The sequence below is a fragment of the Heliangelus exortis genome, chromosome 16 (genome assembly GCF_036169615.1).
Source record: "Heliangelus exortis chromosome 16, bHelExo1.hap1, whole genome shotgun sequence".
Taxonomy (NCBI): domain Eukaryota; kingdom Metazoa; phylum Chordata; class Aves; order Apodiformes; family Trochilidae; genus Heliangelus; species Heliangelus exortis.
In genome coordinates, this window is record NC_092437.1 from 7,565,647 (window position 1) to 7,591,567 (window position 25,921).

General features: G+C 41.6%; 1 protein-coding gene across 1 annotated transcript in view; it reads left to right on the plus strand.

Annotated features, from left to right (window-relative positions):
• The first annotated feature begins 4,167 nt into the window (after positions 1-4,167).
• Positions 4,168-25,921, plus strand: part of BCAS1 (brain enriched myelin associated protein 1) — a 44,955-nt gene continuing 23,201 nt past the window's right edge. Inside the window, exons 1-7 of the mRNA XM_071759519.1 lie at positions 4,168-4,271; positions 8,773-8,846; positions 8,941-9,022; positions 15,143-15,726; positions 20,732-20,887; positions 21,446-21,490; positions 25,073-25,213. Coding sequence (XP_071615620.1) covers positions 8,778-8,846; positions 8,941-9,022; positions 15,143-15,726; positions 20,732-20,887; positions 21,446-21,490; positions 25,073-25,213 — 1,077 coding nt within the window. The 5' untranslated portion in view covers positions 4,168-4,271; positions 8,773-8,777. The remainder of the gene's footprint in view (positions 4,272-8,772; positions 8,847-8,940; positions 9,023-15,142; positions 15,727-20,731; positions 20,888-21,445; positions 21,491-25,072; positions 25,214-25,921) is intronic.

Below are 25,921 nucleotides of genomic sequence, written 5' to 3' on the forward strand. Positions count from 1 at the left end.
TGAACCTGAGCAGCCTCAATCCTAGAAATGTGAGGCTACAACTGCAGACTGAGTTGTTGTGTTGTTTGCCACCTGCACTGCAGTGTCAGAGAGGACCTAATCTCTCCCTTTCTTCTGAAATGACTGTGCCAGAGTGCAAAAGCTCTCACTACCAGGACAACCTTCCCCAAAACACAATGTTGGGCCAACTGGGGGCAAATTCCCACTGGGATATGCAGATGGTATTAAATGCCATTTGGATGTTCAGATTAAGCTGAAACCACAAAATGGTGGAAAGGGAGATTGTTATGCAGTTGCTGATGGATTTGTTGAGTTTCTTGTGAAATGACTCTGCATCACCAACTTCTTTTATTTTGGTGTTTGTTTTCTTCCAGAGCTGGCTGGGACCAGATCACCTACTTCAGATTTACAGCCTCACTGGATTCCTCTACCTCAACCTCTCTCTCTGACAAAAGAAGGCAGAAATGTGCCCTTTCCACAGTCTTCTTGGGCAAGAATGAGGTTGAACTTGATGAACTTGGAGTTTTTCACGTAAATGAAGCACCTTTTGTTTCACAATCCATCCCTCTTTATGGCTGTTACTCAGCCATCACTGCAAGGCAAACCCTCAGACCTCAGGTCCGTGTCTCACTCCCTGGGCAGTCAGTCCAAACCTGCCCAGGTGCTGAGGGCTGGACTGGTCCAGGGATTTGTGGCTCTCCCTGCTTGGGATCCAGGGCAAATGAAGCAATACAAATATTGTCCCTCATCAGAAAGAAGAAGGAAGTTTCCATGCCTCACTTCATCCATCCTCTTGGGGCTGAAATGGGAAAGGCTGAGTCAAAGCTTCATTTCTATTTGGTTTGAAACTGTCAGAATTTGACTGGAGTTGTGCCTGATTTTCCCACAGTGTTGCTGAGGCTATGTTGCTGCTGATCCCTCTGGCTCTGACCATAACAGCCAGATGGAGTCCTCACCTTAAATTAACCCATGAGCCCCTTTCAAGACTCCATCAAGCAAAAGGAGATGCAAATATAAAGCAATATCCATTCCCTCTTCAGTTGTCAGTGTTTGAGTGCTCTTGGCTCTCATTCTGGACAGTAATAAAAGAGCTGGTTAATCATCTGTGATTGTTGGGAGCTCTGTGCCGTTAATGAACAGGAAGTTTTATGCAGCTGTCAGATGCTCGAGCTGAGCCCTTCCTGCAGGGGAAAAGGATTTATTTGGTGACAGCTTCATGATAAATTTTGGATAGAAAAATAGCATGTTGATCACTGAAAAATTATGCAGCGCACAGTTTCCTCTACTTTGTAGAAGATTCTCCTTGGGTCTGTCATCTTCCCTCCACTGCCACCCAGCTAAATAATTCCTGAGCAAGAGGTGAAACAAAACTCAGCATTTGCACCTCTGGTCTGTCCCTAATGAATACGTGAAGTGCCTTTGAGATGGCTGAATAATAAATGCAGAACTGAGATAGGCCTGAAAGAATGGATAGATAATTGTCCATTAGGATCACTTAAGTGGGAAAAATTAAATCAGTATGAATCTCACTCTGATCTCTCTGATTTAATAAGGGCACACCAGTGTAATCAAGAAGAGCATCTCAGTGACTACACATCAAATTAGCTCTCAGTATGATTGCCCCAATGTTGGAGAAGTCACAGCAGAAAGATATTTTTCTCCCTTATTTGCTGAAGTTATTTCTGTTGTTGCAAGTGGTGCCAAAGCAGGTCAGAGCCACGAGGAGGAGGAGAAGGAGAATGAGCCTTGATCTGAACCCAAACAGCCTGGAACCACAGAAAGACACATGGGGACACTGAGAGGGCTGACATTGCCTGATTGCAGGTATCCAGCTCAGCTGCCAAAATTCAGGGATCAGACTTGAGGGAGAAAGACATTTCAGGTGGGTGTCACCACAGCCTCCTGCTTTGTCCTGGTTATCCCAGATCTGCAGCACAGCCTATGTAGCATCCCAAGAATTGTCCCCTCCCTTAGGCTCGTGTGTTCACTGCCCAAAGCTAGGCAGTGACCTTTTCTTCCATAAGTATCTAAATTATTCCTGCCCAATTCAAGCCATGAAGGGGAAAGAAATGCCTGGATGAACAATGGCAAACACAGCTCTGTGGAAAATAAAGGAAAACATACAAACATCCTTCAGCAATACTTCCACTCCTTGGGGCTCAATTCTAAGAATAGCTGCCTTAGAGGAAAAGGAGTATTTTTATTCTTATAGTCTTTATTCATATCTTTATTCTTATATTCTTTATTCATATCTTTATTCTTTATTCATGCCACAAAGAAGTATATGATCATCAATATTTTTTTTTTCATGGTTCACATTGAGTTTTTAGGGATGAATTTGATGCCTTTTTAGGAGCAAATAGATTTAGGAAAAGCAAAATCCAATGCAAAAACATACTGAATCTTAATGGCTTTTTCTTAAAGAAATTATTTCTGGAATTAAATATTTACATCTTGCATTTCAAAATTACTTCATTATAATAGTTAATATTATTGTGCCTTAGCCTGCAGATAAGTTTTGTTGCCAACACCACATGTACCATTCTGAGACCATTCCCAAAAATCATATTCTTCATCCAAGCTTCCAAGCGAAAATTTGCAATATTTAAGGTGATTAACTGAAGGAAAAAATATAGAGAAGCCTGGCCCAGTGCTTGAACACCTGAATCTGAATGTCCACTCCCATGCACTGCTGAGCTGGTGGATGTGATCAGAAGCTCAGATTTCATGCATTAAGTTCCTTCATTGTCCTCTCAAGCATTTGGCACCGTTCACAGATCTGTTTCTGCTTCTTTAGGATGGCTGATAACGGAACTGTATTCAAAACCATAAAACAAGTTGGAAGTAAAAGTGCCATCCAGATGATATGAGCAAGTCAACGCTGAAAAAGATGGCAGGGGTTGCAGTGATGCTCTGGTTTATTTGAAATCTGAGTGTGCAGACAACACACAATTGGAAAGGAGCTGATTGATACATCTGAACACCTCAAGCTGTCAGTCAAGTGATTTATGTTCACCAGGCTTGGATGAAAGGAAGCTTAAAGAGAATTTCTAGGCACCCCTGGCCTGGGGATATTTCATTAATAATTAAGGAGAAGTTGACATTGTGCTTTTAGTATCTTTACCTCCTGACAGTGTTAACAGCATTGCTGCTGGCACCTGCTGGGCTGGGGAGGAGCCTGGGCTCTGGCCAGTCCCCAGACTGGTTTGTGGAACTGCCCTGTGTGAGCCTTTCACAACTCTTTGGTATTGCTTTCACAAACTACAAAATAAGGGATTTTGCTGGTACTATGACAGCCTGTGGGAACCTCAATTTCTGAAAGCCCCAGGCTGAGCGTGGGCTCAGTGACTTGTGTGAGGGAGCAGCAAATTGAGAGAATGGGGCATGTGAACAGGTTTGGGGGGCCAGAAGGCTCAAGGAAAATACTTGGAGAAGGAAGGGCTGGGAAGGTGGGTGACTCCACCCCACTGGGTGTTTGCACCCAGTGTTTGTGAGCACTCCCAGGCTGGTGCTGGGTGGCAGAGGCAGGGGCAGGGACAGAGCTCTTAGGGCTGTGCTAGCAGCATCTGTCCCATCTGGCTCCCAGGGGTGCTGAGTGTCCCTGCCACCCTCCCCCAGGTAACTCCTGCACCTGCTCTCAGTTTGGCTTTGCTTGGGTTTTGCTTCTGCTCTTCTGCTGCTGCCATTTCTGTCCCAGTTCAGTCCTGTGTGTGCTCTGGTGCTCCCGGGAGCTCCTGCAAGTCCTTGGCTTATTTTGTTTGGCTTTGGAAGTGCCTGGTGTAAATTTTCACTTTTGGTACACTGGCAAAAGGACACAATAAAAAGATAAGCTTTCTGACAGAGCCTTTCTCCCAGCCAGACTGGGATTGTTCACCTTTGTGGCACTGCTCAGGTGTTCCCCCCCCCCCGAAAGCCCAGGCTATGAATGTTTGAACTATTTTGCTTTTTCCATTTGGCTACAATGCAGAGTGGCTGAAATAATTGTATTAAAACTGTCCCTTAGAGCCTTAAGGACTGTAATTCTCCATGTCCTGGACACAGGGACAGCTGCCAGGTTGCTGCTCAGGTCGTTCTTGGGTGTTCCTTGTTTGGTGTAGGTGAGTCACCTCAATCCTTCCTTCTCCTGTCCTTTCTTTGGTGTCTATTGTGTCTAATTTTCTTCCCTAGCCACTGACAACACTCAGATGCACTTGTCCCCTCCTTGCATCACACCCAACACGTGCCTGAGCTGTTTTCTGCAGGAGAGCAATTTCGAGCTGCGCTGAAGGAAGGTAAGGAGACTTTTAACTCCCTATCCTGTTCTGGGTCCTTCCTTGGCTCCACAGGAATCAGAGCAGGAGCTTCTGCCTTTCTGGCTGGACAGTGACTGAGAGCTCCTCACGTTCACCCCTGTCCCAAGGGGCAGAAGAAGGGACAGGGATGTACTAAAGAGGATCCAGTCCTTGCCCCACAGCCAGGGTTTTTTTGGCATGAATTGATGTGTGCTCAGTCCTTCCTCTACCGCTGGAATATGCCTGAATTTATTTAAGTTTTTTTTCCAGGTACCTGCAGAGTGGACATATCTGTAATGAAATGAGGTGCAAAGAGAATTAAGTAAAATTGATTATTTTTTTCTGGCATTTAAGTACAACATATGGCAAGTTTTAGTGAGGAATTATTTGTGTGCTTTTTAAATCAACAGACACCATGACACAGGTGACTGGAGTATTCTAGGTTGGTCAATACATTAGAAAGGTCAGGTTTATCTGCCTTTAGCCAGAGTACACAGTAGAACACAGATTTGGTTTTAATTTTCTATCACAGTTTTCAAAGTTTTTATCACCCTGCCAGGACCAAAATGGTGATTTTTGAGGGTGACAGAAAAAGGAGAACTTAACCAAGCCTTGAGCTCAGGCTTGGGGCACACTATGGTTCCTATGATGTTAAAGAAAAACTAAAACCCCTAATTTTCTGTTGGATTATTTTCTGCATTACAATAGAAGCAGTCAAGCATAATTTGGGAAAGAAACTGTTCATAGTTGTGTCTGAACTGGAGGCTGGTAGTTCATGTTCCTTTTTAAACCAGTCAGGCTGCATTCCAGCTGGTCTGAATGAGCCCCCCACAAGGATAATATCCCTGAAACTTAATTGAAAAAATTGTACCTAGAAAGGAAGCCTAAGGATGAGAATGAGCTTACTCCAGTTTCCCTTGACTTTCAAGAGTTTTCTTCACATTTTGAAAAAAGTTCTTACATCAGGATCATCTCTTTCACTCTCTCAGTCCTTGAAATCATCTCTGTAAAAGTTTTCTCTGTTAAAATAGACATGTAACCAGCAACATCTCCCAGATCTGGTGGAGGTTTGCTCCATACTCAGAGCTTACTACAGAGAGCAGCTTTGTGCTCCACAGACGTGGAACAAAGGGTACGAATAGATCCAGCCTGGTGGTTGTACTGCTAATAAATGATCATGATTAATAGCAGACATACTAAAAACACTCAAGGGAGACACCAAGTGAGCATCTAAAGAGATGGTGCAGAGCTCATAGCTGGACAGAGATCCTCAGTAGTTGACAAGCTCTGATTCTGCCCATGGGGAACAAGAGCATGCCCAGATCCTGACTGCTTCCCAAACCTTGTCCTTCTCAGGCAATCCCTGCACTTTGGGAGCCATCAGCATCTTCTGAAACTCTGTTTTCTTGTGCTTCCTGCCCCAAAGGGGTTTGGTGCTTAGCTTTGGGCAGCCCACATTCAAAGGGGTGGTATTTGTAAATGCATTGGTGAGAAAAGGCACAAAATAAGAGTCTTGTGGGAGTCTTTTAATTTTCTGAAAACTTCCTTTCTCCACATTTAACAATTTTAGCTTCAAGAGATGGTGTTTCAAATAAGAGAAAAAATGATTTGATGATATAGACTGGAGTCCTGAGCGTTATGGGGAAAATTTAACCATTTCATGTTAATGACTGAGCTGGAGCTGCTCTTTTATGCAAATCTAGAGCCACATATGTGTGTGATCAGATGCAATCACCTCTACAGCACCCAGTTCTCCATGCGATGGCAGAGCCAAATAGCTGTGACTTTACTCTCTTGGCAACTTGAAACTCTGCCAATTTGATACCATTTTGTATGTGTAATCACTTCTGCTGATGCTTACTTTTGCCTATAGGTGGCAGTGACTTTTCACTTTTTCTGTAAAAAGGGGAAGGGACATAGATGCATTTATATTTTCCTGGTTTTAATACAGGATCTAGGTGAGGACTGTAAGGCTGTGCCACTGATCGAGCTCTGTACCCAGAAAAATCCTCTCTTCAGTGGCTGCTCTGCCCAGAGCTGCAACATTGCTCGCACATTGCAAAAATCTGTGCATTACAATAATTGCTGTTCCAAGGAGGGAAAAACTCTGAAGGCATATTATATATGTGCATGGTGAAGAACTGAGTCTGGTGTTTTGGGATTATATGCCAAGAGGGTTATTTATCAAGTATGTCCCATTTTTAGCAAAAATTGCCTCCAAGTCTTGCCCAGCTTTCTATGAGAGAGAGGGTTCGGGTGAGTGAAATATTTTTAAATTTCCACATGGCCACTGTGTGTGTTTTACTTCAGTGAGAATTATAAACTTGATTGTAGAAAATGGGTTATCTCTCCTAGAGTAAAATATGCCAGAGATCAGAGCCTGTGACCTCTGCTCCATGTCAGTTAAAGATAACTTACTTGACATAAGTAGAACTGCAGCCACAGGGAACTGGAGTAACTGAGAATCAAGTTACAAATCATTGTCAAAATAAAATTTTAAAAAGGATGAATTTCCTTCTCTCACTCCTCTCAAAAATGTACTGATTTTACAGCATGTGAAAAAGGAAGCATGTAACCTGCAAATATTCCTTCCTCTGTTTAAGTTGTCTCTTGGCATAAACCAGATGGCCTTGTGAATGGAAAACAAAAGTAAATCTTCCAGGTTCAACCAGATACTAAATTTACCATCAAAACTAAGCAGTAGGATTTGAATCTTGTTTTCTTCTCTTCCAATAGGATAATACTGAAAGTTGCTAGGAAACAAATACATAGCAAGAACAAGAGGCCATTGTACATCCGTGGGGAAACGCTGGCTGTTTTCCACCATAAATCAGAAGTTCTGATTTATAGTGGAAATATCAGCTGAGAAGATAAAAATCCCTGTAAAATAACTCTGCACTCTGGAATGAAGGCTGAGTCCTACAGGCAGTGTTTATGCAGTGATGCTCAGTGCTGCAGTTTGTGTTTCAGTGGGGCCATTCCGTGTCCAGTGCAGCCCTGGGCACTTGGCAGGGAATAACAACCCCCTCTGGAGAGAGGCCCAGCAGGTCAGCTACCATGCAGCATAAAATAGAAACCAGACCTGGACCATCCCTGTAAAGCAAAGGTTTGTAGATTGGGGTTAACAAAATCCCACAATCAGCCTGAGCTCTGGCAGCAGGAACTGAGCATCCCCTGGGCTGAGGGTTGAGGGCAGAGCTGCTCCCAGCTCTCCCTGTCCAATTCTGGTGAACAGGATTTAGCAAATCTACCCTTTTTGTCTTTTTCTCCCATAGCCAAGGGTTGTTTCAGAAAACACTAGAGAAGTTGCTCTCATCCATACCTCTGCAGCCTCACTGATTCCCTTTGGGCAATAATAAAGCAGAGGTGCAGGTGGCAGAGGTTGTGCAGGGCATCCCGTGGGATGAGCAATGAGGCTGGAACTGGCTGCAGCTTCCACCTTCCTCTCTGGGCAGACTTCTATTTTTCAAGGTGTGGCTCATAGTAGCCTCTCCTTAGTGTTTATTTGTGTAGCTTTTACACTATATATATATTTATGTATCCTGAACCAAAGTCAATAAGAACCTCCCTCTTGACTTCAGTCTGGTTTGCCCTTCAGCCATTTTGCACAGAGTGTGTCTGGCCACAAGGAATTTACAGTCCTAAAGCACAGTGAGCCCATCAATATATTTGAAAGGAGGGGAAAAAAAAAACAAACCCACCAACAGGCTTATATGTACTTGTACTTAGGAAAGAGGCTAAAATTTAATCAAACACTTTGTTCCTGCAACAAAGTTGAATTAAATCAAAAGAGTTTCACTGTGTTGAGCTATCTAATGGACTTCTAGAAATTAACGAGCTAAGTTTATGCCTGGATTGTTGTCAGAGCTGTTATTCCAGCAGGTATGAGGATAAGAAAGTAATTTTAGAGTGTCTGGCTCAGGTATCAGCAGTGCTGCACCCATGACAACACAAGATGCTTGGAAAACATCCAGGGCCACCAGTGACTGCTGGGTGTCTGGGGCAGGTTGGCTCTGACAGCCCCAGTCTGAGCCAGCCAAGGACATGGAGCCCAACTATGTCTGCCTTTTCTCCTTTTTTTTTTTAATAAAGAAAACCAAACAAAAATATAAAACCCAACCAAGCAGCTGTACCTTTTAATATATTTTGCTCTTTTTCACTTTATTTTGCTGCTAACTCCATGTTACTGTCTGCTGAGTCCCAGTGAATGATGCAGCTGTGATTGCATCCAGTTTCCCTTGACAAACAAGACACGTTTGTTCCTTTGCACCACCCCTAGTGAGCACCTGTGAACCCTTGTGCATAACTGGGTTTGAGTAAAACTGGTTGGTGCAGAGGGCTGCTGAGGACAGGTGTCTTTGGGAAAGCAGGTGAAGCTTCTTGGGAATTTAACCAGCCTGTAGAGTCTGTCACCACTGGTTGTTGCTTAATTTGAATTAAGCAGTGAAGTCATATTAATGAGAAAGAAAGGGTTGCTTGTTTTGTTTTCTCTGTCTTACAGGAGCCATGGGGAACACAATGAGTGTCCTGGAGGAAGTGGAAGAAGACAATGCATGCACAGTCAAGAGCTATCAAGTAAGCAAGAGCTCCCCACTTTCACCTTTCCTGGGTTATTACATACTGCAGTTTTCAAATCCACTCTTAAGAACTGTGTTATTTGCTATTTCAGGCTTTGTCTGAATCTCCTGAAAACATTAAAAATGGATCTGTTGCCTTTGTTCAGACTCATTCTCCTGCAATGAACGGGGAAGGTATGTCCTGGGAAAGGGTGGTGTGTTTGCACCTCTTTTGCCACCAGATGGGCAGAGAGAGGTCTATACTGGAGTAGCAATAAATATTGGTGCGTGGTCTCTAGTTAAAAGATGAACCTGTGTTTCAGGTCTTACATGTGATGAATCACTACATGTGGTTTTTCAGAAACTTGAAAGTTTAAAGATAACAAAGAGTAAAATGGAAAAAATATTTTCAAAGCCCTCTGGGAGCTGTTTGTTTAATTGCCCTAAAAGCTTGGTTCTGCATCTGGCTCCCAAAGAGGCATTGGCTACAGGAGGTGGGACAGCAACAGGTCAGAAAAATTACTACTGTATTGCTCCAGGTAAGACTGATCTGCTTGCCAATGTGTTCAATGACTCTCATTTGATTTTGGTGTTGTGAGGAGCTGAGGAAGGTGTCTCCACATGCTCTCGTCCAGACATATGTTTCTCCTCACATTTTGGCACTTAATTAATTTCTCCTTTCACCTCTTGTTGGCTTTGGAGCCTTCCTGAGCAGCATTGCTCCAATCTCTGCAGATCTGGTCACATTACTTTTATCAGTGCTTGTATTGGATTTCTTTCTGTTTTCAGAGTATATTAAAAGCCAACATTTCTCTCCAGTCTTTGTGGGGAAAGAAAATATTATTTTATTGTTCATTGTTAAGAGAACCCTCTCAAGTTGTTGTATCCAGTTGAAAAATCGAAGCTTACACAAAAATAATCAGACTGGGATGGAGAATGCAGATAGTACTGATTACAGTTTAGCATCTCTGTTCCATGGCTAATTTTCCAATGCAATCTAGCAATAAGAAGTCAATTTAAGCAGTTAAGAAAATAAAAAAAATAAAAGCCTGTAAGTGTGTGTTTCTGCTGGTATGAGCCAGTAGAGTTCTGAGAAGTAAATAAAAGCCAGATTCTTTACTTGATCTGAGGACCGAGAAAATAATTGCACATTTACACTTAACACATAAAATGAAGCATATGGCATGGTTTTACATAAATGGATTACCTAATTAATGCAATTACTAAAACAGTTTAAGTAGAAAGTTGTAAAATTGGGCCGTCCTGTGTTGATATTACTTGTATTCTAACTTTACTAATGTTTTAAAAAGTTGTTAAGATCATTACTTGTTTGGATACTACTGAAATCTCATTGGTTTGTTTAAGGTAATCAACATCTTGGTGAAATGAAAGTGTAAGTGCTGAGGGAGATGTTATTCCTATAGAAAATGTAGTTGATAGTTTTTCTAAAATTAAACAATACAAGAAATAGCACTATAATTTGTGCCATGGTCATGAATTGAGCACTCAAGACCTGCAAAACAGGCTGTGAAATAAGAGGATTTTATTAATAGTGTTAGATGTATGTTTGTGGTCTTTGTCTTGTTTGTTTGCATTTCTGTAATTGCCAGTGATCTGACCATGTGCTGTGCATTAACCAGTACAGCTGATAAATGACTTTGTGAAATCTATATCTGTTAATATAATGAAAGAAGAATCCAGAGAGTTAACTTAATATGACCAGAGGAAGTAATGTTATTTGGAAGAGCCCTGTCACCATCTGCTTCACATCTGGCTGTGCAGATTGGTGACTGCTTCCCTCCCTTTGCTGCTTCTGCTCAAAGAGCCTGACAGATGTGTGGGCTTAGGGATTCTTTCCATGACTTGCCTTTCCTGCTCCTATGGATTATCAGGGCTGTAAACATTGTACAGAGCATTAGCATCCCCCCTCCCCTCCTGTAATGTCACTTAAATAGTAGTGGTGCCCTTACTGGTACTTCATGAGTTGCTGCTTTGCAAGGCACAGGGTAGCAAATTGGATCCTGACTTTTCTTGACAGGGTGCTGTACCTCAGCCTTTAGAAATTCTTAATGTTGGAGTCAAGGATATGAAAGGAAGGAGGAGAAAGTCTGTCAGCAATTACTTCTGAGCAGGGAAATGGTATTGTCATAGCATTGCACTCAATTACTCTTCTCTGTACAGTTGCTCTTATAAATGAAAAACTGCAGGTCTAATCTAGCAAATTTTGGAAAAACATCCTAATTTGGTGTGTTCTTACACAACAGGGACTTTGTGCAGCTACAGTAGTGCCTTTTTTTTTTTTTTTTTTTTTTTTACATATCCTGATGAACTGAAAGGAAAGACTAATCTCTAGTGTGACTGTCTTTTGTTAAATACTTGAAAGCAAAATGCCTGTGTAGCAGCAGTATGAAATGCAATCTCACAGCAGTGTTGTAAATTGTATATTGATTTAGTTTCAGAGCAGTTATTAATCTCATTCAGAGGGAGCAGCTTTGATCTACTTGCACATCTGGCCTAGGATTTGGGAAGTTTTGCTTCTATTCCTAATTCTGCCTCTGGATTGTGGAGTACTTTTGGCAAGAATAGCACTTCTGTGGCTCTCTAAAAACAAACATTCCGTGTGCTTTTAGCTCTGGCTTATAGCTGTCTGTATGAATGAATGCAACAAATGGTGTGTTGGTGTTACCAGGCTTCTGACAGAGAAATGAGATAGTGGAAACCTCATGGGAGTGCAGAGACTTAGAGTGCTCCAAAATAAATGTGACTGAGAGAGGAGTGAGCAGTCGGGAGTTGAGTTTCCTTCCAGATGGGTTCCAAGTGCTAGTGAACTCCCAGAGATGGATTAAGCTTTAATCAGGTAATTTGGGTAATTCCATTGGAAGGAGATATCTGTGAAGATGCTCAGATCTGGTGGATATCAGTGCATTTACAAGCAATTGTGGGGACTCTGGATGAAAACCAATCCCTGTGTGGAAATGAAGAGTGAAAATGATGAGACGCTAAACAGTGGTGTCAAAACTGCAAGAATTTCACCCAAATACTGCAATTCCAAATTTTTTCTCCTTCAGTTTCCTGTGGATATGGGTCACTCTCCTCTTCAGCCCCTGCAGTAATTCTCTCTGGGGGTGGGATCTGCTTGGCTGATGTCTGAGTAGACTTTCCCTGAAACAGTTTGAAGTGTTTTGACATGAGACATGCTGCAGGGCTCATGTTGCTGGTATGTTCCAGCTCTTTCATTCTTTCCATGATGATTAGAGATAAAAGGAGCTTGATAGGTTCATGAGCTACTTTTTGTTTGGTTGATTTTCTTAATGATTAACTTCTATTCCTATTTTTATACTAACGACAATTTTCTTGTGTTTTCCTTTTTTTATCTGTTACAAAACCAAAAGTTCAGCATTTATAACAATGATATTCCAATAAATATTGCTTAGCTGGGGAAGGGTTTGATTTCTGCTTCCTTCTCAAGTTTTCAATTATCATTAGAATTTAGTGCTACAGTTTTTTCACATAGTACTACAGGAGGCTTAGGAAACTATAACTGATAGTGGTCCCTAATGAAGAGCTGGATGGGGGTTGAATAACCACTTATTTGTGCCTTTTCTTTGTATGTCACTATGTTGAAATAGGTGCTCATGAAATATTACAAAAGGCTGTTACTGACAAAGGATTCTTGCCAGTGTGAGTAATTTCTTACTCTTACATAAAATCATAGAGTGGTTTGGGCCAGAAGGGACTTTAAAGATCACGTTCCAACCCCCCTGCACAGGCAGGGACAGCTTACACAGCCCAGGTGCTCCAAGCACCATCCACCTTGGCTTGAACATTTCCAGGGATTAGGCTCTTGCTTTCAAATTTTTATTTCTTGTTATGTAAAAGGGCTACATTACAGTTATGTGGTACCATCATACTTTGTGAGGGTACACAGCAATAGCCACTTCAGAGCCACTTTGTTTACATGGGAAATAAGAACATAAAGGCACCAAAGCTGCCTTTGCTCCTAGCAGTAGTCAGGTAGATAACTCAGAGGACAGCACTAGTAACCTCTGATAGCATTCCACAAAATAAATACAAACCAGAGAAACTTAACTTCTTCATTCTCTGACTCAAGTCTTTGTTTCAGGAATGCAACATCCTAAAGACAGGGCATTGATCCCATTTTAAAAAATTAACTTTGAGCTGTGCAAGAAAGCTGAATGCAAATGCTAGCATGCAAACGAGTCCACATTTCAAAGCTTCTGCAGAGGAATGTTTGTAAAATTCAGGTAACATCATGTTCATTAAGTGAACTGTAGATGATGCTGATCTCTGGGCAGGCATCCCTCAGAGCAGCATATTGCTGCAGGAATAAGAAAACAAGAGCTGTCCATGAGGGTGCAAACAAACATCACTTTGCTTCAGTCACATTGAGATCTTTTAATGTTGAGTGCACTGGATGTTTTCACTTCTGCTGGTATGAGCCAGCAGAGTGCTGGGAAGTAAATATCAGCAGAAACATCCAGTTAGTAAGTACCAACAGAAACACCCAGTTTCAGCCTCCCTGCTGCCACAGCTGAACAGAGAATCCAGGGGAAGGAATTTCCTCAGAGAGCACCAAAGATGTGGAATCTATTGATCTGCACTGAACGGGTGGCACTGGCCTATGAAAAAAGGGTCCAGTGGGGAGTCAGGGTCACCAGGTTAAGGCTGTGGGGCAGGATTTGTCCTGGTGGGATACTGGGGCTCTGCTCTCCTCCTGTCTCTGGCCAGGGACATGGGCAGGGTCCCCAGGCACAGCCACTGCAGTGTCACACAGGGACAGATGTGACACAGCACCTGATGCTGCTTGGGTGGAGTTGGGTAAAATCCTGGCTGGGAAGGGAGGAAGTTGGGGTAATGATGCTGTGAGAAGCTAAGGGGTAGTTCTGAAAGCTGTCATCTAAAAATGTTCTGCTCTCCTTGCCTTAAAAAGACATTTAAAACATGAAACTGAACACTGGAGATTGTACTGTGGAAGACAGGCATTCTAGTCAGGTTTTGTTGGTATCTGGGGTGTTATTTCTGTTACAGTGAAATGTGAAAGGCATAATATTGATGAGACTGTTACAATTATAACTTGAAATAATCTCCATTTTACATTGAAACCGACGATTTTAAAATTTTAATTCATCAAGTCAGTTTGAGACTGTCAGTTTTTCAGATATAATTAAGTAGATCTAAATTCATCCTTGAAATCTGTGGTGATGATTGACAGGGAAATTGGAGATGTATTCTAATCAAAGTAGAGAAGAGAAGCTCAAGCTGAGGGTGAGGTGTAAGGTTTACTTCTCAACAAACCACCTCTTATTTACTGAGGCTTCACACCACATAATCTGTGATTCAACCTCACATCCACAAAATGGATATAAGAAGGTTTTTCTTTTGTCTCTTTTGTCTTCTGTAAAGCAGGAGCCTTTTCCTCCTGTCTGCATACACAGTACTAGGGATTTTCACCTCAGCTGTGTTATCAAAGTGACATTGTAAGATAAAATCATAAAGTATACTTTAAAGATGAAAGATTTTTTTCAAATCTGAAGTGTGATGGCCATGTGTGTGCACAAGGGGTATTATTAGTGAGAATTTTGAGGGGAGTGAAACGTGATTAGGGACATATTGTTTATGGATAAAGAGAGTCAGAAATATATGGAGAAGAAGCCTGGCTCAGATGTGATTTATAAGTATGCAAATCAGGCTTAAACTAACTTAGAGACAATAGAGGAGAAGGGCAAGAAGAAACTGCACTATGGAGGGTAGGCAGTAAGGCAAGGAACAGTTTGGGAAAAATGAATGAAATAAGTTATGACTGCAAAGCCCCAGGGGGACTTTGGCCAGCCAGAAAATAAATCAGTCCTTGCAGCTTCCATTCTTTTTTCCCTTTAGCTTTGACAGAGGAATGTGTAATATATTGATGTAGCTTTGTCTCATGTTTTATTGATTTTTTTTCTTTGCGTATCATTCTTTAATTTTAATTGGAAAGGAAAATATTCTCAGCATGTTACTGGGCTGAGTATTCAAAAACCTGGGCTGCTGACTTTGACAGCTGAGAGGGTGCTGTGGAGAACAAAATATTTGCACCAGCTTCAATGAGGAATGACAGGACAGAAAATCAGACAGGCGGGTCTGTTAGAGGAGTGGCAGCTCAGGGTGTCTCCACAAGATGCCCTCTGTGTGGTCCTCCCCAAGGCTTCATGTTTCAAAATGAGTTTATTAAAGAGCGAGGTGACCGTGATTAATTGTACACCCAGTATAACTTCTTTGCTGGGCTGGATAATTACTGTTTTATGCTTCTGTTTGTAGTGGCTGCAAAGGCAAGTGTTGCAGGGGATAATGTGGCCGTTTCTTCCCCCAAGACAATGGAGCAGAGCCCCGTTCCCGAGGCGGGCAGGCAGAGCCTTGGGATTGCTGCCAGGAGAGCTCAGCCAGCTGCTCAATCCCGCTCTGTCTTCGCGTTTCCATGGGCTGTACCAGGGCGTACTGAAGACCCAGCTACAGATTCATCAGTTGGATCTGCAAAACTTGATGTCAGCTCAGGGGTGCCCGGAGTGAACAAAGGGCCGAGTGACAGCGTGGAAGTTCCTGTGGCAGCTGCTGGGCAGGAAAATCCACATAAAAACCTGAGCCAGGCCCCGCCGGCAGCATCGCTGGGTGACATCCATCTCGCAGCATCGGTGACACCTGAGGGAGAGGAGACAGCCACCTCAAAGGCAAAGCAAGTAACCTTCTTCGACAGGTTCTTCAAACTGGAGAAGGGAAAGGAAAGGAGTAAACCACAAACTGATCCCCAGGAGGAGAGGCAAGCTTCAGAGCTTCCCAACGGGCACAGCACCAAGGAGGAGGCCGCTGGATCACAGAGCACATCAGGCAGTGTCCTGCAGGGGAAGGCAAGTGCTTCAGTAGGAATATGTATTTCACTCCTAATGAAACCTCTTAGGAATATTAATAGTGTGGGGCAGCTTGATGTCATGATGGCTGTGTGAACAAATTGGTGTTGCTCTTAAAATTATTGTCCAGCCACCTCAAAGGGTGACTGGAGAGGAGTACGGGAGGAGAACCTATGGTGGAGTTCTGATAGCTCTGTCTGGCTCACAGCAAAATGCTGGCATCTGATGTCCAGTTTCAGTTCATTTCTATTTCTCTGAAAGGTTTGGGCAAGCTTATCTGTGTTTGTGCTTAAGTTGCCAGGATGGTCAACGGCAGCCAGCTACAAATAAAAGCAAAAATACCTGAAAGTAAAATAGTTTATTCTGCTTTAGAAGCTTGGAGTTTGACACTGGATGGTTTAGAGAAGTTCTTTAGCATGTTTTGTGCCATTCTTAAGGTAGATGCTCTCCTTGAGCAATAGCTGCTTTTTCATACTCAACAAGATAAATATTATGTTGTAGCAACCTTTGCACTTTTGCTATTGAGATGTGTTTTAGTCAAGGAAATATGGCCCCTTAGAACTGATTTTACATGTTGAGAATGTAATATAAGAAATTAAGTAACTTGTCTGAGAGAGAAAAATTATCAAAGGAGATAAAAATAGATCAGTTTAGATTTCACTTCCTGCAAAGTTTTATATCAGCAAACATACTATAGGACTAGTGTTCAGATAGGTAACTACTGAAAAATCCATCCCATGAATGGGAATAAGTGGTATAAATCTCATTAGTTCTGCTGGAGAGGTGCCAGCATACGTGAATTTGGGATCAAGCTGAAACCCTGTCCAATGTCAGGAACAGGAACCAGAAACCAGCTGCATGGGCCCCTTATCAGAATCTGTGTAAATGACATTTGAAAAGTAGCAGCTTTTAATGGAAAGCCTGAACCAGACTGGTAAGGGAGTTCTGTGGCTGCCAATGCATTGAATAGTAGTGAATATTATTCACAGGATGCTCACTGACTGCACTGACAACATTGCAGGTTGTCTCCTAAAGACTCCCATTCCTGTTCATCTGCCTTGTCTTCTTTATCCCATGGGTCTTTAAATCTCAAAATCACATTTCTTGTATAAACTTAAGTGATAATACTTTTCTGAAGATTCATTTGTAAGACTAAACATTTGTGGGTTTGCCCATTCCCCTTTAACAGTGGCAACCAGCACAAGTGTTTCAGTCCCCTTTATATATGCACATTTAAAGAATCTGTAGTCTCAACCTAGGAGAATATCAAGTCATTCACTATATAAAAAGAACAAGGTGAATAATTCAGAATGAATGATCTATTCAGTGCATACTGGCACCTCTCTTTGTAACTTATAAGACTGAAGCTTTTCAACATTAAATTCCTGCAGATTTTCTCTGTATGTGTTAGTCAGAAAAAAAGTTTTGCTTGTGGCTTGGAAGAATTACTTTTATGATCAAATGTGAAATTCATAACTTCCTTTTCTGTTGTAATTGCAAACTATAGAGTGTGAAAGGTCACAGTTTCTGCTTTGGGGGTCATACAGTGTGAAATTCCAATGAAATAACAATCTGAAGTAGCTTTAACCAGAAGTCTGAGTTAAACATTTGCTAGTAACCAACAGCCAGTGTGGAAAAGCTCACATAAGCAACAGGATGTTTCTAGCAGCAGCCATCAGGGGACAGAACAAGATAATCTCATCTTATTCTGCCAGTTCAAACAGGTTACAAGAAGCACCGTTCTTTCAGATCAAGCTTTTTTATGTCAATATGGCCTTATTCATTCTGAATTCTGATTAATTTTGAATTATGTTCCTGTCTTTATTGTATACATATCCTCCTTCTGAACCTCACTAATGGGAATAAGCTGGACATCCCAGGCACCCAACAGATGGATGTTGGTTGGTATTGGGATCCTAGCCCACACAACAGCTTTTTGGTGCCTGTTTGGTGCTGTTTGAGGACAGGTCTCCCGTTCAACAAAAGTGCCTGTACATCTTTTCAAGCTGGGCCACTGGAAATGCATGAAGCCTCACAAAATTGGGGTTCAAGCTGCTCAGTGTAAATGAGAGTGGCAGAACTGTATCACAGTGGAAAGTCCAATTTTAACTTTGTCCTTGAATTTTCAGACTGATTTTTCTCTTCCTCAAATGTGAAAAGGAGTATATGGGGGCAGAGAGGAGTTGCAGACCTTGGCTGGAAAAAATAATCCACCAAACATTTCTGACACATTGCCAAACTCACTTTAAGTCCATTTATAAAACAAAGGCTGTCACTCTGCCTTGCAGTACAGTTGCTCTCTATTTCATCTAAAGTTGGTTGTTATCACGTAGGATGGGAGAATGACCAAGTCTAATTTGATTACTGTTACTGTAGTAACTACCAACTATTACCAAATAATTGTACTAAGAATTCAGACCTTGCTGTCAAGAGTCTTTTTCTTTTCTTTCCCCCTTTCTTTTTTTTTAATTTTTTTCTCTTTGTGGATTATTGCTTGTAGTATCTGTAAAAGCAAAGCAAAGTTTCCCTGAATCGAGTGCCAGCACAAAACAAACATCATTGCTGGTAAGTAAGAGAGAGGCTCCACAGTTGTAGCTTAAAGAGCTGCACAAACATTCTGTGTTTAGTGAACCACTCTTTATTTTTGTGGTCTACAAAACTACATTCAGTACACAGCATAATTAAAACAAGGACAGAATTCATGAATTCATGAAGCATTTACTATGTAAGCCAAAGAAAAGATAAATTATATGCCTGAAATGTTTCACTGAGCCATGATTCATGCAGACAAAAGTGCTGGCAGGAATATGTTCTTTTGATATATTTTTTTCTAATGACTGAACTGAAACTACAGTGTAAGTATTTAAGATGTTTATTACCCCCAAATTTTGCTCCACAAATTAATTAAACATTTACATAGTATCTGTTAACTGATAACTCCAGAAATAACAGGAGAAAGTCAGTATTTTCTTTCATTATTTGACCCTGGGGCTTTGTGCAGCATATTATGCAGTGAGCTGCTTCAGAGGTCTTTGTGGGGTTTTTTTTTGACTATGGCTCTGAAAATGTAATATTATAGGAGTCCACATTATCTGTGCTTGATTTATATCCTGGTGGCCTGAGTCTGTGCTCCTTACTACAGCAGTTTTCCCCTAAAAGCCCAAGATGGATCACAGCATCTATTTAAGTCCAGGTTTGGGTTGTCTCAGTAGCTAAGGGCAGCCCTGGCTTGGGGATCCTGGAGCAGGTTCTTCGTGTAGTGTTGGGTCATGGCAAGCACTTCTGTGCTCTGCAAGTTGCAGTTCAGGGATTTTTGGATGACATTGTGCCTCAAGCTCTGCACAGTCTGCAATAGCTCTGCAGGGACATCCCCTGGGAGGGTTAGTGCTGCCAGTGGTGGGGCTGGTGACCTCTGCAGCTGATCTCAGCTCTGTGTGTGCTCAATGCTCAGGGAAAAGAGCTTTTCCTCCACACAGCAGCCCAGTGCCAGAGCCTGGCCTCATGTGCATAAAAATAAAGTTTGCTTATTTTTGTTTGATAACATCAAGTAGAGATGTTATCAAGTGCTGAAGCATCAAGTACTTCAGTAATGAATTTAGTTTTGTTTAGCAATGCATCTTCTGCCTCCAGCTTCTTTGGTCTCTTGCCTCGTGCCTTTGTTGCCCCTTTAATTCCTGAATTGGAGCCAGCATTTTCTGTGTGAGCAGAACTCTGGGGATGGCATCCCTGGAAGGGCTGCTGAAGCTGCCGTGGCCACGCATGTTCTGCATTGGACATATTGTTCTGGGAGCCATTCTGGCCTGTAACTGGCAGCTGGACAAAGTGGTGTGTTAGACCCTTGAAAAAAAAAAAACAAACAAAAAAAAACTTGTAAATAGCCTGTTGAAGCACTCTGAACTACTGTGGTGTGCTTCTTCCTGGGTAAACTTGGAAAACAGTGGGTGGAGGATTAGACAGAAGTCTGTTCTTGCAAGCAAAACCTTGTGCATTTTAACTCTTTAAATGCTGTGTGGAGTCTGGCCACTCCATGCTCATCTTTCCTGATGTCAAATTAGCCCTCTCAAGTTTTAACTCACTTGTGTATCTTTAGTCTGCTCCTTCTATCAGTGACCCACAAAAACCTATGTCCTCTGCAAATCCAATAAAACACTGTTTTTAAATCTCCTGGCAGACAGAAAGGTTCTCAAGAGTATAATTTAAAGTTTTCCTAATAAAAATGTCACTGACCAAGTATGTCTAATTGGCAAGTCAGAAAAATACCCTTGGTGCCACTTAGACTTCCATACAATCTTTGAGAGGGAATGATTCAAAGATGCTTTTTGATGGAGATGCCTCAAAATCTCATCTGTTTTATTTTTTGCCTTATTTTTTCCTCTAGAATAATCTGGGCATCTGGTACCTTAACTGCTGCTTCTGCAGTCACTCTTTCCTAAGCAACCAGATGTGTATGGCTGTCTGAATACTTGGGGGTGATAACTTGTGCTAAAGAAATATGGCACTGCTATCTATGATTGTCCACTCAATAATGTTTCAAATTTCCTAGCACAGTTAAGGCCACCATTTATTTTAATTGCAGATCCAGGCCTGCATTTACAATGTAGACAAAAGGGAGGAGGTAACAAACTGGACTCAAACTCAGATACCACTAGCCAGATGCTACATTCTGGTGTGGTACAAGCAGATGCTGAGCCATGAGTCTAAAATCTCAGTATTTGTTTCCATTCACAAGTTCAGCCTTAAAAAAGAAAAGTGATGTTTTTCGGGATACCTTGTGAGAGCAATCTTCCTCCAACCAATGGCAAATGCTGAATATACTGGAAAAGAGGGGAAAGAGATGGACAAATGCTCCATTGTTCTGCATATGTAGGCTGGAGAAGAATGGTTGGAATTAGGGTTGTGACTCTCAGAGCAACATTATGCAAGTCACAAATGTTGCTTTTGCATTCCACTGGAAATTAAGCAAGCTGAAGAAACTGTCCCCCCCTTATTTTTTTATTTTATTCAGGAGATAGATGACTGCAACCAAAAAGCCCTGTGGCAGGACTCAGCAGGTGTCAAAGGTCTCACTGCTGAGCAACCTGAAAAGGCAGAGGTAAAAGAAGAGAACCCTCAGCCAGCTGCTGCAGCAGACAACTCCGTCATGAGTTTCCTCAAAACACTGGTAAGCATCTTTTGCCTTTCCTTTTCATCTCTAGGCTAGCTTTTAAGTTGCTTAGAAAAGTCTCACATGAACATGCTGAGCTAAATACAACAGGTTTGCTCTCACGGGTGCTGAGGAGTAAAGAAGTCACGTGGAGACTCATTTGAGAGTGACACAGATTTGTAAGTGCAGGACAGTCATGATGAACAACTCTGAAAAGCTCTTCTGAACAGGTAGTTGTAGATCTGGAGGTATTTGGCTGTTATAGGGATTTTCTGCATGATGAAACTGTATTTTGCAGTGTCTCCAGAAGTTTGGTTTTATGAATTAATGGGATGTATAAGCCTGGACACTGTATCTTTGGCTCAGATAGCTTTCATTTTAGCCACTGACTTAAAGTTGTCCTTGTGAAACATTTGTAATATAAATTTTCTTACATTGGAACATGGAGATGAAAGCAATGTCTGTACTTCTCTCACTTTTGAGCCAGAAAAAAAATGTGAATTTCAAATGTTTGATTTCTCAGACATTCTGAAAAACTGAGTTGGGTGTGACTGGTTTTTCTCATTTATGTTTAAGGTCTCCTCAAGCAAAGCTGAATCCAAAAGTGATTCTGAAGACAAGGTAGGTAGATTCCTCATTCTGTCACTACACGTTTTTGACACAGGTATTCTCTCTTCATGGTGTTGCTTTTTCCCCAGTTGATATAATTATTCAAAGTAACAAAATCTTGTTTTCCCCTCCATAAATTTGAGAGGAAGATGAGCATTACCAGTAAAATTCTTCAGATCTTGGCTGTAACATGTGATATGAACTATGTTGTACTTTTTGGACAGTTAATGCTGACCTGGTAAGGCTTTTGGTTGTTATTCTGACTTGTTCTTGATCAAAATCTACAGGTCCCTGCAGTGAAATCCTCCTGAGTCCAGAGAAAACTCCATTTGCTCATAGAACTGTAAAAAGCTTCTGGTTTTTCACTGCCAGTTCTGTATGTGTTTTGCCAGTTTTTATATGTGCCAAGTCCTGGTTATTAGAGATGTTGAAAATGATGCAATTTACTTAATTTTTTTTTTAAGAGAAAAAAACCCAAAAATCAGTGAAAAACCCCTGATAAAAATTTGAAGTTGATAACATACTCTTTTATAATGGAAAAATGGAGGTGTTCAAAGACTCCTTTCCCCTTCTTTACTATTAAGTTAGTGCCAAAACTTACAATAGTTTCAACAGAAGAAGACCTGAGATTATTTTTATTGTACTCCCTTCTGTCTTCTGATGTTTTAGTGGCCTACAGGCATATCACAGAATAGCTGGGAACTTCCAGATTAAATGTCCTTACACAATGTTATGACTACAATTACTAAAGCTTTTATTGCAACGCCTGTGATAAAATATCATTAATGCCTAAAGAATAAAACCCTAAGAAAGGAAACGGTCTTTCATTTCAACCACTTGGCAACCAGAATCACTATTGGCATGAACGGTTTTTTTCATCCCATTTTTTTAAACCCTTTTGTCTAACGTTTCTATAGTTTGGTAATAAAATGGTGAAGTCAGTTCTTCTGGAAAGCTTGGTGAGTACATGTGGATACACATCACTCCCTGATTATAGGTCAATAATCCTAGAAGTTTTCGAGTAGGGCTGAGATCTTCCGAGATATCCAGGCAAGGGAGCTGTCAAGTTGCACTTTTTCAGTGAGGCTTGCAGCCCTTCCAGCAGCTTGTGGAAAATGCAGTTGTTCAGCTGGGTTTGCAGACCTGGCTTGATGGACCAAACCTGAGTGCTCCTGCAGCAGGTGATGGGTGGTGCAGGCAGGCTGGGGTTGGGAAACAAATACACTGTTTGGTTTGTTATCATTCCTGTGAGGGTAAACACAGTGAGCTGACTAGCAGGATATGCAAACTCATTCTATGGAAGTTCAATGGGAGGCTTTTTAATTAATTCTCTTGTATTTTCCTGATGCAAACAATGTCAGTTTTACTGCACTACAGGAGAAACACATTAAAAGGTTAACTTGGCATCAGCCCTAAAGAAAAGCTGTAGATTTTACAGATGAAATACATAATTAAACACTTTCCCCTTGAGAAATAACCAGTCTTCCCGGTGCAGATGTGTCCCTGAGGGAGGCTGTCCCTTTGGGCAGTCTCTCCTGAGTGTCCTGGGGCTTTCCCATGGTTTGGCTGGCACAGGGACCGCTGTGCCTGTGACTCCTGCTCACGCGTTCTTTTTGGCTGCTGGTGCCCCCTTTTTTGCGGGGAGGAGCCGGGTTTTATCCCATGCCAGTGGGATACCGGTCCATTGCCAGTGTCCTCCAGAAGGGACACTGCGGGGACACAGCTGCGTGTAAATAGGAGCCAGAGATGAGCCCGGGACTGCTCCATGGGGACAGCGGGGCAGAGAGCTCCCTCCTGCTGGATCGGGAGATGTGCAGCACCCCTGAGGCTGAACTCGGTTTTTGTAGCAAGATGCTGGGAGCAGGGATGTCTCTGCCTTTCATCAGCTGACTAGGGACGTGTATGCTCTCGGCAGTCTGGGCACACCCGTGTAAACACAAGGGTTTAACTGGAGCTGAGTCAGGCTGCCTTGGGTTGGTCCTTTGTGAGTTCACCAGGACTATCAGGGCATTCAGATCCGAGCTGCTCTGGACCAGATATTTGACCCTTCTCTAGCACATCCTGACTTGCTCCTGAATCACTCACTGTACGTTTGGGAATACTGGGGATGGTGCAGAGAACAGCCCAGGGAAATGGCCAATTGTGATGTCACTGGCCACAGCCTCTTCAGAAAACAAAGTACTCATTTTGAAGCTTTTTTTTTTTTTTTTTTTTTTTTTTTTTCACTTTTTGGGTTTGTCTTGTTCAAGTGTAAAAGAAATCAGACTGACACTTGTAAAGGGACACACTAATCACTCAGTGTGAACACTTGAGTCATTTTGCATTGCAATATACTTTTAAAATTTCTGTTTCTTCAGTGTATTTTGACATCACGATTAAATCAGGACCTAAACTGCCTAAGAGAGATCAGTATCTGAGCAAGCAGTAAGTAAAAGCAATACTGCACCCTGCTTTGTACTTGGCAATCAAAGGCATCTTACTGGACACTGGGAGACACAGACAGATGCTGGAGTTCAGCATGGGCACAGTGAGTGAGTGTAGCACAGGCTCTTGTGTTGACTTGTTTGTATGTCAAAGCTTAGTTAAGCAACCTTGGAAACCTGTGGTTTTGTGTCCACCTCCTTTTTGATTACTGAAAATATGAAAATGGTGATGAAGAAATAAGGGTTGATTGCTCACGAAAACTGAAGCCTTTTTTCTCCCCTGAGAAATCTGGAGGGATGTGTTGAAGATTGTGGGTGGAGGCAGGGTAGAGACTTGAAGAGTTGAAGTTTTGAGGAAGTACTTGAATGAGGATTTCTAAAAAAATATTTTTCCAATGCTGTGATAAGTTAAATGGAACATCTTAGCAAATACTACTCAAGTTTTTCTAAGACTTGTAGAACAGTCATGTATCTGAACAGCACCCCCCTGCCTTATGCAGGGTAATTTAATCTGCATTGAGCTGCAGATAGTCTACTGTCACTTTTTAAAAATACTTCCACTTACAGTGGAATTAAAGAGAAGCAGCACTTTCTGATTCATCATTTTTAGTACCAGTTTATAATAATTTTTCTGATACTTTCATTTTTAACTAATTTCATTGCCATTATTGCAAACTTGAAATAATTTGTGTAGCATACAATATTCATATTCATGAATATTCATGAATATTCATACTTCCCTTTTCCTAAATAATACATTATTTTAAAGTCACTATAATATTGCAATAAAAAGGATTATGGTATTTTCAAAGATGTATATATCTGCGTGTTTAAAACTTGTGAATCCCAAATTTAGTTGGTCACTCATACATTTGAATGCATGGATTTAAAGTCTTGGTCTGTGACCTTCGGGTCTCAATTTAATGAAGAAATTAGGGGAAAATTGTGGTTTAACTGTGAGTCAACTGGGTTGTCCTTTTATATTCATTTCACTACTTGTGAAAGAAAGTCTAAGGAGAACTGAGTAATTTGAAGAAAATGTAATTTATTTTTTTTTCTGGACAAAAAAGGAAATGTTTGCTTTCAATACTACATGTAAAAATGTGATTTTTCATGAACCAAGTAAGAACTTCACACTAAATATTCCACTTCAAATGCTGTTGCACCAAAGGGACTGAAAGCAGAAAAAGGCCATGGTGGGCAACCTGCTCCAAAGTCAGCAGCAGAATCCCAGACCAAAGGAGCCAAGAAGAAGAAGTCAGACAGTCCCAGGCTAGGACACAGTACATTTAGCAAACTCTTTAGACATAAGGTCTGTATGAAAGTCTAACAAGAGCAGAACCCTGAGCAGTAACAGATGGCCCCTGTCACAGAGAAGAATTATTTCCTTGGTAACTGAGATCAGCATCTGGCCAGCTGTGCAGTGCTCTGAAAACTACTGGCTGAGTATTTGTGCCATGTGAAAACCATCTGCATCTGCAACATTTCTCTTGTTACACCATCTGTGAACTCAGGATTCTGCAACAGCTCTTCTGACCTTCCCTGCTACCTGCTCCCCAGTTTCACTAATGCTAACTAAACTCCCCTGGCCACCTAAAATAAAACCCAAAGGTACTGGCAATGCATTATGCAGTGTGAGCTGCAGTAGGAGGACAGGTTTAATGGCTCAGTCCAGCTAGACTCAAGGCTTTATGGTTATGTTGCTTTAACACACACTCTCACGTGGTTAAAATTGGTCATTTGGTGAACTGGGGCATCTGATATGGCACAGAGAAGGTTGGAACATTGAATTTCCATAACTAGTTTTCACTGAAAACAAGAAAAGTAAGGTTGACTTAAAATTAAGTTCAGTTTGGATGGAAAAATTTGGCTTGTGAGGATACTTTAAAGTTGTTTAAGATGCACACTTTTTGTACAAATGGTTGTTTTAGAGGACTTTGCCATAAAAATAATATATATAAAAAAAACACTGAAAACTTTTCACCTGCTTTGGTCTCAAGTTGTATATTTGGGATTTCTC